This window comes from Ascidiella aspersa, chromosome 1 (assembly GCF_963924565.1).
Source record: "Ascidiella aspersa chromosome 1, kaAscAspe10.2, whole genome shotgun sequence".
Lineage (NCBI taxonomy): Eukaryota > Metazoa > Chordata > Ascidiacea > Phlebobranchia > Ascidiidae > Ascidiella > Ascidiella aspersa.
The window spans coordinates 9226632-9243080 of NC_139447.1; the positions used below are offsets into that span (position 1 = coordinate 9226632).

General features: G+C 36.7%; 4 protein-coding genes across 4 annotated transcripts in view; 3 read left to right on the forward strand and 1 right to left on the reverse strand.

Moving 5' to 3' along the window:
• Positions 1-16449, forward strand: part of LOC146167108 (centrosomal protein of 290 kDa-like) — an 88031-nt gene that overhangs the window by 33013 nt on the left and 38569 nt on the right. The window lies entirely within an intron of this gene.
• Positions 999-3009, forward strand: LOC146167111 (uncharacterized). Its single transcript, XM_083391126.1, has 5 exons — positions 999-1023; positions 1117-1208; positions 1711-1866; positions 2319-2457; positions 2858-3009. The coding sequence occupies exons 1-5, from the start codon at positions 999-1001 to the stop codon at positions 3007-3009; spliced, it is 564 nt and encodes a 187-aa protein (XP_083247252.1).
• LOC146167112 (zinc finger CCHC domain-containing protein 24-like) lies at positions 5320-7534 on the reverse strand. The gene is made up of 2 exons (XM_083380741.1): positions 6554-7534; positions 5320-5933 (listed from the first exon to the last, which is right to left on the reverse strand). Exons 1-2 carry the CDS (start codon positions 6710-6712, stop codon positions 5829-5831), a joined length of 264 nt encoding a protein of 87 aa, XP_083236867.1. The 5' UTR covers positions 6713-7534; the 3' UTR covers positions 5320-5828.
• LOC146167113 (uncharacterized) lies at positions 9067-13654 on the forward strand. The gene is made up of 4 exons (XM_083390917.1): positions 9067-9165; positions 9984-10139; positions 11499-11637; positions 13182-13654. Exons 1-4 carry the CDS (start codon positions 9076-9078, stop codon positions 13331-13333), a joined length of 537 nt encoding a protein of 178 aa, XP_083247043.1. The 5' UTR covers positions 9067-9075; the 3' UTR covers positions 13334-13654.

Below are 16449 nucleotides of genomic sequence, written 5' to 3' on the forward strand. Positions count from 1 at the left end.
AAAAATCACTAACAACTTGAATTGCCTGCAAATAACGTGTATCTGTTTTAAAATAGTATTTTTGACTGATATTAACCGGGTGATTGGCTATTAAAAACGGCGTGCATTACTCTGGCAAGTTATGCATTTAAAATGACATAGGACTATCTGCTTGTCACCTTATTTACAGAGTCGATTAACCATGGGTTTATAACCTTAATTGCCTTTGATGAAGGATGGCCCTGGTTTGAGCTTAAACATTTCACTGATATCATTATATATGTGGGATAAAATTTATTGATTGTTTCAGGTTCAAACTGAATTGTTTGATCGCAGAAGACGTTGATGTTCTGATAGGTATTTTTAGCGTCCTTTACAAGAGTTAAGCAATTGCAATTCTGTATCTGTTTGTGAACACTCGTCCCCGTACTGGCGTACTGCGTTTAAGCGTTATTTATTAAAACGTCTGTTTTTCTTATAAAAAAAGTTTGCACCCTGTCATGTTCAGCCTTTTACGCGGTCGACTGTATTCGCCGCAACAGACTAACTGTGACGTCAGAAATTCGTGCACGCGGCGAAAAAATGTCACTTCGTGGTGCGATGTGGGGGGGTTCGATGTTACCTTCCTTACAGAACGCGCCTTCGATTTAAGGCAACGCCGCAGTTTCAAGAGTCGTTTTTCAGTTTTACCATTTCGTTTTGACTGAGCAATGCATATAAATAGAAGCAAAAGTTTTTTGCTTTTTAGGCGTAAACCTATAGCTATGTCTAAAATCAAAAAAATAGTATGAAGAATGAGGTTATTGAGGAAAATTGTTTTTTTATGTAACTAAACTTCTGGGACTGTGTTTTTATACTAAATATTTCTGGATCGCAAGTGCCAATTTCGAAGTGTAAAGTAGAACTGAGGCAGGAGAGTGCTGAGATCAGATTCCGGACCTTTTAAAAGTTTGCCTTTGCATCCAGTTTCAGACAGTATTTGTTATTCAAGTTTGGAAATTTGATTCTTAAATGAAACGATGGCGGCCGACACAACACCCCAACGTAAGTTATAAATTCGTATCTACTTAAAAAACAGTAAGTGTGCGAGTTAAATATTTTTCTCTGCCCTTTCTTGATCTCTGCCCTTTCTTACAGAAAACAATGTAGAGCCTACAAAATGTGTCGAAGCACCTGGCAATGGTGACCCGAAAAAGAAGCAACCCCCTTTTTGGGAAAGGGAAGTCAAGGTGAGATGTTTTTTCGCTTTAATCAGGGTCCTTAATTAATAACATAGCAGCCAACCGCTCGTAATTCTTTTAGAAATTATGCATATCGTGGTTTCCAACATCTAGGTGTGCTATTTAAACAGCACTTTATTTATTAATTTATAAAATTTCAGTAAGAACATTGATCTAAACCAGTGGTTGTCAACCGGGGTACCGCGGCACCCTAGGGTGCCATTTATAATGCTCAAGGTGTAAGATTAGAGTGAAATGAATTCAATTTTAACTTCCTATGTTGTGCAGAGTTGATATGTGTTGTTTCAGTTCCGTTTATTGTGACATACATTCCAGTGAATTACCTACGCAAAACTCTTGTAGGGGTGCCGCAATATATTTATTATATCTGAGAGATGCCGCAAGCCATAAAGGGTTGAGAACCACTGATCTAAACTAAAAAGCGTGAATCGTTTTTTGCCTGTAATTCTTGACGATAACGCGCTAAATTTTTACACAATTCTTTACGCAGATCGAAAATGCGAAAGACGTTGACGCGGAAGGTTTGCTGACCGAAATGTACGGCAAATACATCGGAGAGTTTAGGCGTTGGAAGCGCAAGGCCAAGGTTTTTAAGTGTACCAACATGCTAGTCACGTTGCTAATCGTAGCAATGCAAGTAGCGCAGGTAAATACTATCAGGTTTCATCAGAAATTAGCCTACTTCTACAATGTTTTTAATGTTTTCTTCTAAGTTAACTTAGTTTAACAAAGTTTAAAATTGCAGTCAAATTCAACGGCGTAACTGTTTAAACAACGTAAATACAGTATAAAACAGCAGCAGAATTGGACAGCAAGCGGTGATACTAAAAATGCGCATATCTTGATCAATAAATTTGAAATTTTTGTCGTGATTGCCATTATTCGTGCAAGAGACGTTGCTATACGTTAGCCAGAATTTGAATTTGGCAAATTTCCACGAAAAATTATGATATAACCTTTTCGGGGCCATTGTACTCTAGTAAATGGCGTTTCAATAACGCCTCGGTACGTTATTTGAAAACAAAATGATAATGATTTAATCGATGAATTCTCAGAAGGTTTTTAACCCGGTATTGAATTTTCACTTGATACTTTAAGGTTATCTTGTTCCAAATCCCCGAACTGGATATGGAAAAGAAAGCAGCTTTGGCCACAATCCTTCCAACTGTAACTGGCGCCGTTCTTGCTATTCAGTTGAAGCTAGGTTGGGCTGAAAAATCTGTCAAGTCCAAAAAGAGTAAGTGACCTCACTCTTCGTCTTTTTAGTTTGGCTTAAAATTAGAATTACCTACTTAACGAAAAATAGAGTTTGACTTAAAATATGAACAGTTAATCAATTGAAGGTAATTTACAGTCGATTTTGAGGAAATCGAAATTCCCTCTTAGTACTAAATTGGTAACTATCATCCTTAAATTCCAAGTCTGCTTGGTACCTTATTTGCCATTGGAGCGTTTTGTAAACAGGCCCTATTATTAAGCATTTAAAGTAGCATCGGTAGGAAAGGTACTACCAAAACCAGTCATGTTATAGGTTAATTTTAGAAATAAACACTTGGTTTTATTCCTGCCATGTAGTTGGGGCCATTACATTATTCATAAGGGTAAAACAGCTAACTTTTTTACATTTCTTCTTGAAGGTGCCAGACTGTACCACAAACTTGCAAAACATACCGAATACCGCCTGAGCGTTATGAAGGCTGGCGGTGAAGTGTCGGACTCGATCAAAGTTTGGAATGCCGCCCTTAAGGCTGAGGCAACCGAGATACCACCTTTTCTTGTGGCTTACTGAACTGATGTTGGTGTTAGTTTTTCGGTGTATATTTTTGGAACCTCAAGAATTATATCGCCCTTTTTCGATTTGTATTGCTGTGAAGTTAATTTCATTAAAATTTACTCAAAATACACGTTTTCACTTTGTTTAATGTTGTAATACGTGTTTCATACTTTTCATAAATAACAAGCATTATTTTCATAAATAACAAGCATTTCGAATGAGGCGAGAATCACTTAATCATAAAACTATATTGATTACCTCTATACCAGTGCGTTTTAAACTGGTGTATAAAAGATACAGCACACCCCAGGTGTACCAATATTGTGCAAGGGTGTACCACATTGATGGGGTGTACTGGGGTATACAAGATACCGCATTACACTAAAGCCTGTGCTCAGTCAGGTATCATAATAAATAAACAAGTTTATTACCATTCTGACTGGATTGTACACTACATGAATGTCGCCACGTGTCACTACGTGTATTTAAGCGTACGTAGCTTATAAGATGCTATATTCTATATTGTGACATCATAACCAAATATTTCTCTTCATAATCGTTATTGTGGGGTACTAACTAGTTCTTCATAGCGGTTAATGTTCTTTTCGCAGTACAACAGGGTATATGTTTTTAAGTTCAGTACATTGCGTGGACTGGGGTGTACAAGTTCTTCAGTAAACGTAAAAGTGGTTACTGTTCAAAAAAAGGTTGACAGGCACTGCCCTATACAACTACTGATATTTAAGCGGTATTCCCTTTACATTTTAACACAGTTATTGCAATTTGGAAGAATTATTTACATTCTACTAAACGTTTGCTGAAGCAAATGTCACGGTAGAAAAAAGTATTTTAAAACTAATCATCAAAACCAGAATAAGGAGAAGCATCATATTTGTCCTTGTTGCGAAATGTATTCTTGGTCGATTGTAACTAGTTCTGAAAAAAAAACAGCAGAAGGTTGTTTACGCAGCTCTGTTGTTTTCGCCCCTGGCACAATGTTTTTATGTAAATCGTAACAGTCTAATTTGTTTGCGTTACAGCAGGGCATTAAACACTTAATGTAACTGTTTCAGATTATAACATAAAGTGTTCCGACTTAAAAACACTTGTTTTTGTCTGAACGACACGAAACACACAAAAAACTCCTCGCAGACCAGTTGGTGTCCCGTGGAGCAGTTTTATCCGCTAATAAAAGGTCTTCATTCCCAAGCAGACAAAAAACAGCTAATAAAAGGATCGACTAATCATTAAAAAAATATACAAGTTGTCCCCACGTAATTTTGTTGAGGTACACTTTGCACGGATCTGGAATGCAGCTTAATAAGGAATGTCAATGTCATCAAAACGTCTTTATCAAGATGATGACAATTTACTTGACATTCAGTATTAAGCAAATTTTGTTTAGTTTGTGAATCACCAATCCATCGGATTTATAGCGAAAAATTACTTACCCATGCATGAGGGCCGTTGAGTTTTCCACAAGACCGGCACTTTTGCCACAAGTTCGCCCAGCTACTTCTACTTTTCCAGCTTCTACCACAATTGCACCGATAAAACACGTAACGGCTTTGTCTTTCTTTTCGGGAAGCTTTACGATTTTGTCGATCCATTTTTTATCAAATTTTCATAATAAACAGAGAGTCGAACTATTTTTTAGATTCTGAAAGTAATGGTTTACTTGATAAACCCCTCATCTAAGAGGCTATCCCTTACCCCACTCTATCCACCACGTGCTGATAGTTTCTCTAACAAAAGGTACAATTGGTGCCAGTACACAAATCGTGGAAAAGTGACAAGTCCCAGTCAATTCATTTGTGAAATAGTCCAAGTGGTGTCTTTTAAAAAAAAAAGCAAGTCTCAGTCCATCAGTTGCCAAAGCCAATGTCCAGTCAAGTAATTATTAGAGCAAGTCAACTTCTAGCCATTTAAATTAGTAAACTCGTCCGATTATTATGAGCAAACTAATTCAACTAAAACATAACAAAAACCCAGCATATCGCAAGCTAATTGTTTTACGTGCAAAAATGAAGATAAATATCACAATTTTATAATACAGTGTTAATTGTAACCAAAGTCATTTGCAAAATCAAGTCATTCGAAAACAGTGACTTAAGTGCACTTAATTCAAGTCGCTATACTGATTAATACTGGTGGGTACTAGCAACAGCGCCAAACCAAAAGTTGAATAAAGGCACATTTGACGTGCAATTGCTGTGATGTCTGCATGCCGAACAATTAAAACTTTTAGGGGGGTGACTTAAGCGTTTACTAAAGTGGATAAATTGGAGTTGAAATATAGTCTCGAACTAAACTGAATCCATTGAGTTTGTTAATTTCCTTTAACGTTTATTGTTGTAAGAAAAAAGCAATACAAAAAAGACGCAACTCACGAAAAGGAATTAAATACAAGTCTATAACATTACATACCTACTTTTAAACAAATATTGTGCCTTTTTTTAAAAAAAGAAAGAAATCAGAAAGTATCATATCGCAGCTAATCTTATAGCTGACTATTTTTGAAAGCTATAAAAAGTTGGTTAGGGTAATAACATATACAGTTTTCGTAAGCGTTTCATTAATATGTATATAACTTAATTTATAAGTTTGTCAGTGTACTACCCCTAATATGTATATAACTTAATTTATAAGTTTGTCAGTGTACTACTGTTATATGTATTAGAACTGCTGGATTTGCAGATTATATTTTTCAATTTTTTAAAACAACAAAACAACATCAAATATATGCAATAGCTGGTCTATAGATTCTACGAGAGGGTTACATTCATACGAAAAAAGGGTCCAATCTAAATATTTGAAGAAAGTTTTCTGGCGCGCTAATAAGCACCCCGGCAGTTGTACCCGAGGCTCTTGCACTTTTCGCACAGATGCTGCGGGTGCTCAATCTTGTTATCCGATACTCCCGAGAATTGCAGCTTGTCCTGAACACAATAAATGAAATGTATTCGCAGTGCAATGCCAGCTCTGTTATGTCTTTTAAAAACGATTGATTTCGCTGGATTTCGCAAATGTCCCGAACGTTGCTTTAGGGCGGGGGTTTTTAAACTGATTTTAAAGCACAACCCTCAAAAAAGTTTGGTTTGTATAGACCGGGGTTCGCATGAAAGTTTTCAGAGATGACGTCATCCATTGACATAAACAAGTGGAACGTGCTGTGCATGCGAACTCCCGCGAAAATAGTGTTAATACGCTCAAAGGTGCCGAACAGTTTTATTTTCCAATTGTTTCTTTGAAAAAATCTCATTTTTTAAATTAACAGTATAATTAAAATAAGGCCTTTATGGACCTAACTTTTCAATAAAATTGCTCCACGTACCCACAATGGGTCTACGGACCCAAGTTTAAGATGCCCTGCTTTAGGGGAATTTGTTTTTACATAGGGATTTTCTTTTCAACTAATTTGTTTTCATAATTGGCTCTTTCAGTACGTGCCACTCTTAAGACATTAATTCAAACCATTTTTATCGTTAGATTAACGTTCCGTATTTTCTGACTTTTTTGGATTTACGAACGACATCGTTTTAAAGCGCGCATCACCCACCTGTTCATGGGGGTAGACGTTTTTCCCACAAGACTGGCATTTTTGCCCCATGTTTGCCCAGCTGTTGCCACTTTTCCAGCTTCTACCGCACTCGCATTGAAAAGACCCGAAACATCTTCTGTTGCCTTGGTAGGGCGTTTTGCGGATTTGTCCATCCATTTTTACAATTTTTTTATCAAAAATAAATAAATTCGATTTCAATGCAATTTTCAGTTTTTTATTATAAAAAACCTGCACCTTTTTTGGAATCGTGTGTTACAAAAGTCTGTTCTAATGACACCAGTTTCGGTCAATTGCATACCACGATGGATTTTAATTGGCACTGTACCGCTTACCAACCGAAAACCGATTATAATTTACCCAAGTTAAAAACATTTTAAGTCGAGTTATTGCTGTATTGAGATCTTTCTATGAGTTTCCAATGAATAATAATGTAACTACGACTGACAGAAATTATCATAGGCAACAAAAAAGTTTTTTAGTTTGCTTTGTTTTATTGTATAACGCTGTAAATACCGTTGTTGCCATGTCATGGTAAGATGAATGAGCGAAAGTGCTATAAAACCTCATAACATGAAACTAAATCTAGCCCATGGGTGACTTAGCTGCACACAGAAAGACCTGTCAATAAACGGCTTTCGCCTTTTGAAATGATGTTTTTCCCGAACGATCAGAATCAATTATTAGCTACAGACTAGTAGGCGAATTACTTACGTGTTTTTCTGACGCGCATCATCGTAGGCGTTACACAGTACGTAACTTCCTTAGATTGTTCAGGTCGTCATTGTTGAGATGTCAAAAAGGTAAAATAAATTCACCTGGACTTTGCCGACAACTCTAAGGCCACTTTTAATTTAAACGCCATTTTTGTAAACGATCTTTGGCGCTACTAGTTACTCTGGTCAAGCAACATTCAAACTAATAAAAAAAACTTGAGTTTCGATTCTTTACGCTGGGAATGGTGTAAGCTGTGCTGTACGACATACCAACCTTCAGCAAAACAACCAAAGTTGAACTGTTGTTTTTTCAAACGCGAAACCTTAGTTTCGTTGGCCATTCAAGTCACGTGATGAACGCTGCCGTCTGCGGTGTTTTTTAAATTCCACACAATACACACAAATTACACCACCAATATGACGTGAGCGGACAGCGGAGAGTGCAACTAAACACGTAGTTTGTACAATATTATTGACTTGTTTGTTTTGACAAATTTATTTAGCGAATCCCGTTGTGTATATGTATTATTATGTCTAATCACAACTCAACTGTTTAAATATGTTATCTTTTAATGCAACAATTTTTGCGTTTCTGCTTGCTTGGACGCGGTCCGTCCATTTAGCGGCTTAAAAACTTTACAATTTAGGTTGTCATGTAATGGGAAGGTACAGGTTTTTTTTATTAAGCCAATACAAAGTACCGTGGGTTGTTTTATTTCAACAACAGTTGACAAGCCAAATGTAAATCAAGCGTATTGTACATAATAGCTGCCTATGCCAGCCACGGCTGTACCATGTTTTGACACACCTCATACTGTAAATCATACGAAGGTAGAGTAGCATGGTTTGGTGGAAAGTTTGCCATCCAGGCATTGTGGGTTCATTTAGTTATATGACAACCCAACAAGTTTACTGTATTTCAATCCCCTGAGAGTAATTATTTTTATATTGGTTATTTACTTTACATCTATTTGGTTATGTATTTATACTAATGATCCTATGTAAAAATTGACTCGATTTTAAAGGCCGGGGTCGTAGCCCTTGTCGGTATCATTGCGGCTTTAAACTTGTTTTGACTTCATTTTCGATAAAATGCATTCCGGTAATGCATTTAGATGAGGTAAAACTTATAGATGATTACCAACCTAATAGAAAACTAACCAAAAGACGAAAAACGGCAAATTTTACTACGAATACTTCGATGATTCTTTTCCGCATACATTTGTCCTATTAAACCTGTGTGGGTTTGCTGTAATGATTTTATTTTGCAGTTCAAACATAAATGTGGAGATTACATAGTAAACCCATGATATTTTCTCACGTACTCTGCTGTTGTTTACCATTGAGCAGTTGCCTGTTTGCCGTTTCCGTATTGCCTTGCTTTTATTTCGTTCGGAGCATTTAGACCGACTTCGCAGACTTTGATACAAATTACAATCGTTTTCGATCGATGTTTTTTTTTTTACTTTTTTTAATACACGGTTATCGGCAAGTGGCAGGTGTGAGCTGTATAACTTTTTTAAATTACAATCAAATTGGTAAAAGGAAGGACTTAAACAAAAACAATTTTTCGGCTACAGGGCCTGTAAAATAACCTTGTTATTGTGAACAGTTTTATTAATAAAAAGTATTTGTAGCCAAGCCCCTTTCATCACAGAGGTACTTTCTGCATGTTCATGAGATGAGAAAAAGCCTTAACACTACTGAGTTATTTAAGTTAATAGGTAAGTTTCGACGCTTATGAAATGCACGTTCAAAGGGGCTCTCCATAGTAACGTGATTTCCTTTACCCAGGAGACCAGCAATATGCAATATACCCAGGAGACCTTCACCGACAAAGCCTACAAGAATAAAGCCGGAAAAATCGGGTCAACGATTTGGGGTCGTCAGTGCAAGGTAAAATATGCAAGTTCCCTATTTTGTACGTTTACGTAATACGGATAGCCTTTCAATTTTTGTCCAAATTGAAAAAATCACACAGAACTTACAATTGAAATTACTTCGTTGGTCCACTTCACATATATTTTTTCAGCACTTGATTAATTAGCTTCTACATATATTTTTAACTTACTTTGCATTTGTACGTCATTGTATCTAAAGAAAAATAAAGAGAGGGCTTGCTTTATTAAAGCTTTTTTTGCCTTTGAAGACTAGCAACGTTAACCAAAATTAAACACATGTAAATACGTATTTTGTTATATTGCGGGTAACTCATTTACTACGGCAAAAGTGTCAATGACCTACAAAAACACTTCGATGTCCAGATTTAACATTTGTTAGCTCAAAATCATCGTTACATTCCGAGTTAGTTTAATCGCAATTTTTACTTTTGACAACCATTTTAAATTTTGAAAATTTTACAACCACAACTGGATATTAATCATACTTTCGTCAATAATTCAATTACCCAAAATATTTCCTTAACCTAAATTTCGAATATTGGTAAAGAAAGTAGTAGTAGTCACGGCTTTATAATGTTATTGGCAAGCCGTTCTTTGTATTCCTTTTGTAAATCTTTTGAATCCTTCTATCTTGGTGAAAGAGCAGCTGTTATCAGATGATCAAGCAAATTGAAAAAATAAATGAAACAAAACCAAAGCCTGCAAAGCTTACGTGGCGATCACTAATGGCTACCAAAGCAAATGCAATTTGTTCAGCTTGAAATATTCTTGGTATGCCTAAAATTTATTGGATTTTTTTTTTATATATCTTAGATCCCTAACTCAAAGGACATTGATGCTGAAAGCCTGCTACGCCAAATGCACTCTCAAGCAAAGGAGTCCTTCAAATACTGGACTCGTAAGGCTTCCAAGTTTAAGGGCTCGCACATTGCATTCATTATTGCCATCCTGTTACTACAACTCGCCCAGGTTGTTATTACTAATGCTAAAACGAGTCAAGCAACTCGGCAATTATTTGCCAAGTACTGGTTTAACTGTGTGCCATTTTAGGGTATAACCCATACGAGTAAATGTCGCAAGAACTCGAACGAGTCAATTTAATAAACTCGTAGAGTACTCACTCACGTACAGATTTATTTTGAATTTGGTGATTCTTTGCTTACAGCAATTTTTAATAGAAAATGTCATGTAAAGCAGGGGTCGGCAAACTTTTTGGCCCTGCGGACCGGTTTGAAACTTAAAATTTTCCGCGGACCGGCTTTAAAAAACAACAAATGTTCAGTAAAGGTAGTTGATTAAAACATTTTTTCAATGGACTAATTAAAATGCATACGCTTGTGTCTAACACTTTCCTGCCTGAACATCAAAATAATAAATCGTTTTTCAATGCATCTCATATGGTCACAGCACACTGGTTTGTTTTGAACCTCACGAGTGCTTAATACTAATTGCGATTTTTTATCAAACTAATCAACCATGGAGTATGCTTAAACGAAAGTTAATATGTTTTGAATAGAAAACTACATTTAAATGATTTTGACTTATTTCTTAGCATTTTGCGTACGGTTTGGGTTTGAATCAAAATTTTAATCTGGCAACCCTGCTACGGACCGGTAACGAACTCCTCGCCGCGGACCGGTGGTTGCCGACCACTGATGTAAAGTACGAAGGCCATTGACAAGTTATTACAGTTTATGGGGCTTTCCATTTTGTATGATTTTGTAATTGATTACTTCGTTTCCAACAACAGAAACATGTGGCCATGTTAGAGCGCACAAATATATATACAACAATTATTTTGCTAGAAATAAAAAAAAAATTAAAATTATGAACTACAAAAATATATCTAAAATCAAGATCTTAACAGAAAACCGTTCCTGCATTCCATAAAACTCTTACGAGAAAATACCAAATGTATATAGCATAGTAGAGTGGCCGGCAAACCGTTTGCCGCAGAGCCATTTTAGTGGGCCGCTAGTTAGCCTATTCTTGAATAGCTTAGTGTTATCATGTAGTGGTGGGTTAGCCGTACATTCATTGCACTTTATTTTAAAAGTTCGTGTGGCTAAGTTTTTTCATGTTGTCTCAGCGTGGTTCAGACCGCCGTGCCAAATGTGGTCCTGAGAGCCTGTCGAACTATATTTTTTGCCAACTTTAACTATATGTCAACGCAAACTTTTAACTACATATATACACAAAGGTTTTACGTCGTGGGCCTTCAATAGCTGTGAAAAGTAAGCTTTGGGCCGCGACAAAAAAGTTTGTCGAACACTGGTATAGTACTTTTTTTGCTTAGATACGCATTTAATGAAGTTGTGATTCTTTTAGGTGATTGTCTTTCAACTGCAAACTATTTCCGGCTCTGTCAAATCCGCTCTGGCGGTTATCATACCCTCGCTTACAGCTGCCGTGTTGACCATGCTACACAAGCTAAACTGGCTTTCTAAAGCGACAAAGAGCAAGCGGTGTAAGTATACCACAGAGACAATATGTGGAATCGGAAATCGATGTCTTATAATTTGTAGCGAAAAAAAAAAAATATATATATATATATATATTAAATGTATATAAATATTTTTTTTTCGCAATTCATTAAACCAGTACTCAGACAGGGAGTCGAACCGTTTGACTTTTCTGGTTGAGATTCGGTTCGGGTTGAAGATTTTTTTTTCGGGATCCAGTCTAGTTCGGTTTCGGTTCGGAGCAAATTAAACGTTCCGTTTCATCTCCGGCTGGACTAAATTTATTTTCAAAACTGGTTTATAGAGTTCAATATAAGTTGCGTTTAAGGTAAAAATGTGGTCCAATAAATGTAGAGAATAATTATTAAATTATAACGCGTATTTATTTTAAGTTTCGTGACGTATTAGGTAACGGCAGCTTATTTTTGAAATATCTAAAAAATAAAAAATACACGTTTTATTTAATCAGTATTCATTTTTTTCCATAAAAGTTCGAACATGGCATAACTTGACTCGGTATGCTGAAGTGAACCATTTTTTGACAGGTTAGGGTTCAGGTTATTTCAAAATATTTAGCTCCTTAAAATTTTAGGGTTCAGGTTCGGAAAACATTGGCCCCAAACCGGTTCATAAAGTTCCTATTCCGGTTCGGTTCGACTTCATGTCCTCAAACATTTTTTTGTTCGACACCTTTGAAAAAGTTTTTTTAACTTGCGACGCGTTCAACAATAGAAACTTGCTATTTTGTAATTTTTTTCAGCCGTTTGTTTCTGAAAATCATAAACAACTGCTGTTTTTTTTCTAACCACAAGTCACATGTCGGAGATAAAACACATGTTGGAGATAATGGAAACTGTAAGCACTTTATTACCGCGAATCATTTTATATACGAAACGTAACCATTATGCGACGCCCGAAAATTTTCTTTTAAGAACCTCTGCGTTAGGGCTTTAATTTTCCTTGTACTTCGATAACCTATGCAAAAGACAAACCAGGGCTGCGGAGTCGGACTCGGGACTCGAGGAGTCGGTTTGTTTTCCTGGAGTTGGACTCGGGACTCGAGTAAGACCACGTAAAACTGAGTCCCGAGTCCGACGTGCGCATGTGCAGTACCAAATTTTTAAACTGATATGACCGCCAACTGGAAACTGTAAAGGTGGAATAGCATATGGGCATATGGTGGGATATTTTCCAACCATGTGTTGTGAGTGAATGAAATATACGACACCCCTATAAGTGGATTGCTGAATCTCCGCGTTATTTTAGTTACGTAAATTGGCGGAGTACAGGCTGTATAGTCATGACCGGACTCGGGACTCGACGAAATCGACTCTGCAGCCCTGAGACAAACAACTGTTTTTTTTTCGACTTATTAGGCTAAAAGCATTCACTTTTTTTGTTTCAGCGAAGGGAGATTACCATAAAACGAATGCCAGTTTTTAAAACTAGACTTTTTGGTTTAGAATGTGTGCTTTATCCCTGATAGTTCTCCAGTGGCCAGCCCATAGCTTGTGAAACCACAATATTTATACATATGTATTTTTAACAGGTGCCGCCTTCTTCGACAAGATTGCCAAGCACACCGGATACCGCCTGAAATTAATGGAGTTTGGTGGCGAGGTTACCGACTCGGTCAAAATTTGGAATGCAGCCTTATTGGGGGAGGCAACTGAAATCCCACCCTTTCTCATGAGCTATTGAGTTATTGGCTTTTTTTTCTGCACGTTGTCAAAAATCCGAAAGTTTTTAAAAAAAATTTACTGTCCTGTTTTACTTTTGTAGATTTGTCATTTTGTCGCTCGTTCTTAGGACAGTTGTGGTTCGTTGAACAAGTTGAGTTTATTTTTAACCACCATTCGCGTTACGTTTGATTATTCAGAAGCGGAATACAATTTTAAACAATCGCGTAACAAAAGGGGTGTTGTGTTAAATTTTAAACAGTTTTTGTAATGTTTAATCCTTTTTTTTATTTTACCGGTTCGACTTTCCAGATTTCTGTTAAAATAAAAGCAAGGTTTGCATCGTAGACGATAAATTTGTTTGTGAAAATGTATCTAACGTTTGATTCAAAACGTTCAGATGGAAACGGTTGCCTGTTTTATGAAGTACCATGCATTCAGAAAACACGGTAATCTGACTAAATGTAGCCTAAATTAATACCTAAATACGTTGCTAACAAAATGACGGTTTCTCTTTAGTTGAATTACACTTTTTAAACAGCCAATTTGTTCAATTTGTGTTTTTAATTAAGCCTAATGATTTAAACTTTTTAGATAAAACAATTCCTATTGCAACTTTGACAAGTTCGGTTTTGAATGTGTTAGAATTGAACTAGTTTTAACAGTGTATCTCTTTTGGGTATTATACAATTTAAATTTTAAACAACCAATTTGTGCTTCAAACTTGATAGGTAGGTGATGCCTATTGGTTTAAACTTATTACACAAGACAATTCACTTTGCAACTTTCTCAAGTTGGAATTTGAATGTGTAAATAAAACACATAAACCAATTGACTAATGCAGTTCTGTGCTCAAGCAAATAGCTTAAGATTTCAAGTTGATCATTGCAGCGTCATCTAGCGTTTTAATATCATTAAACACATTCCGCTAGATGCTGCTGGCGATTAACATTTTCTAAAATTAGGACCAGTTGCAAAAGCTTGCAAGTTTTCTGATAAAAATATAAACCTTCGTGCCATTGTCCCTAATAAGTCATTTGACAAGATTTGCTCTCTTTTTTATAGAAATCCTTGGAGGGTACACGTCCAAATGTCCTCCATTGTGTTTTGCGGTTTTTGGTGATATTTTCAACACAAATATATTTTGACGTGACTTTTCGACATGAGGCCCAAGTTACGTTAAATGACTTAAATATTAGGTATAGTCATTTTCTCATCATATTTTCTTTGAAAAAAATGAAAAATGAAACTACCAAATGTTCATCAAGTGTAACAGGGAGATCAATTTGCTTTGTATTATGTTTTACTGTTACTTAAAAATGCGTACAATTATCCCAAAAGATGTGACACATTTTTTAAACGTTAAATATTTGCATTGTACTTTTGTCCACTTGTTACAGGACCGTACCAACCTACGCCCTAAAACATTCGCAGAAAATGTAGGCTAATCATACTTCGATTTATCAACTATATGCCAAAAACAGCTGAGCATCGCAGGAAAGCGCATCATCGACGGGGTTCGCCAACCAGTATCGGCCGATTTCGGTTTACTACGGTACGGAAGCGATCAACTAAATCTGCTGTAAACCGACAAGCTTCCTTCTACCTACGCATGCAACGTCCTGTAAACTGGGATAATAGCGTTAAACGAGGGATATAACACAATCGGCGAAATGCCAATATTGCCTGTGATGAACTTCTGTGTATGACTTAAATATATATATACCGGTACCAGGGCTTGAGGGAAGCAAGTTTAAAGAAATGTAATGCCTTTTATAGAGAAATGGCTGGACATTGCTGGAGGTTGTAGCTAGACGACAACAGAATAAATATTAACGCCCATAGAGAAGCCGGTAGCAATTGTCTATTTAGAAATCACTCTTAATTTGACATGAATTATATTTTTCTATTCTATTTGCAGCTGTGTGCCATTCTTCGTGGCCTGTTGACGCTTTGGAGCTGCGCGCTTAGCGCTACAAACGCCTTCCGTCAAATAATAATATTCGACATTTTTTAACGCACGCGCGAATCTGGTTGCGTTTACGTTGGGCTTCAGCAACTGCTGAATTTTCCCACCAAACTATTAGCGGCGCATTTTCCGCAGTTTTGAGAGAGGTTCGCCCCAGGCCGCCGCGGTCGCTTTTTAACTGTGAAAATTGACTTTTTTGCAGCGCGCTTATTCCGCCGAGATTGGCGGTTTTGCAAGGCTTAGCGGTTATATACGCGTGAGGCAGATATTGGTGCATCGTATATACTATATAGGTTGGCTTCGCTTCCCCGCTTTAATTACTGCCTTCTCTGTTTACCTTTGTTTTGATGAGGCCTCGTTAGTTTAGGAAAATGCATTTTTCCTTAAAGCTGCATATCAATTACAGTTTTTGAATTGGACTAAACTGTTGTTTGTTTTTTCAATTGAGCCTAGCGAGTGTTAAACAGACCTTCATGTTGAAAAAAAAAACAGGGACATTTGAACTTTTTGTTGCAGATGAACTTTCGTGACAATTGAAAAAGAAAATAAACAGTTTGCTGCAAAACGTCTAACTTCTGTATTTTAAAGGCATGATTTTGCTATCGAAAAAATCCTTTGAAATTTGTCGAGGTTTACGTGAAGATGCGTTCCAGTGATAAGGCTATCGCTTGTTGTGGTATCTTAGGTCCAGTTTGTTTTTTTCACCAGCATTTATCCGTTTCTGAACTGACAGGTAGCCACCGTCGTTTGTAGGCCTTTTCCAGGGGCCTCTTACTGCGATAAAATGGCCTGTGGCAATAAAGCTGGTCTGTCACCTGTTGTGTTTAGCTTTTCATCGTAAACAAATGTGAAAAGCCTAACGAGCAATCTTCGTTGTATTTTTGTGGAAAATTCGCATTGCATTCGACAGATATTTGCCACTCTTGTGATGATGATACTTAAAAACCTAAAGTTTACTGTTTATCGTGTTTATTTTCACTTTTAATTCCACTTTGTCGGGCAGTCGTACGCCAAAAACAATTCAAAGCACCATAACTGTTTTCCCGGCTTGATTAAATCGTATTAAACCGCAGGAGTGTATCGCGACAGCCAAATTCTGGCAATGGCAAATGTTATACTTGAATTTCTGCGGTGTTTGAAATCAATCGCACTTGTTTACGCCAAAATAC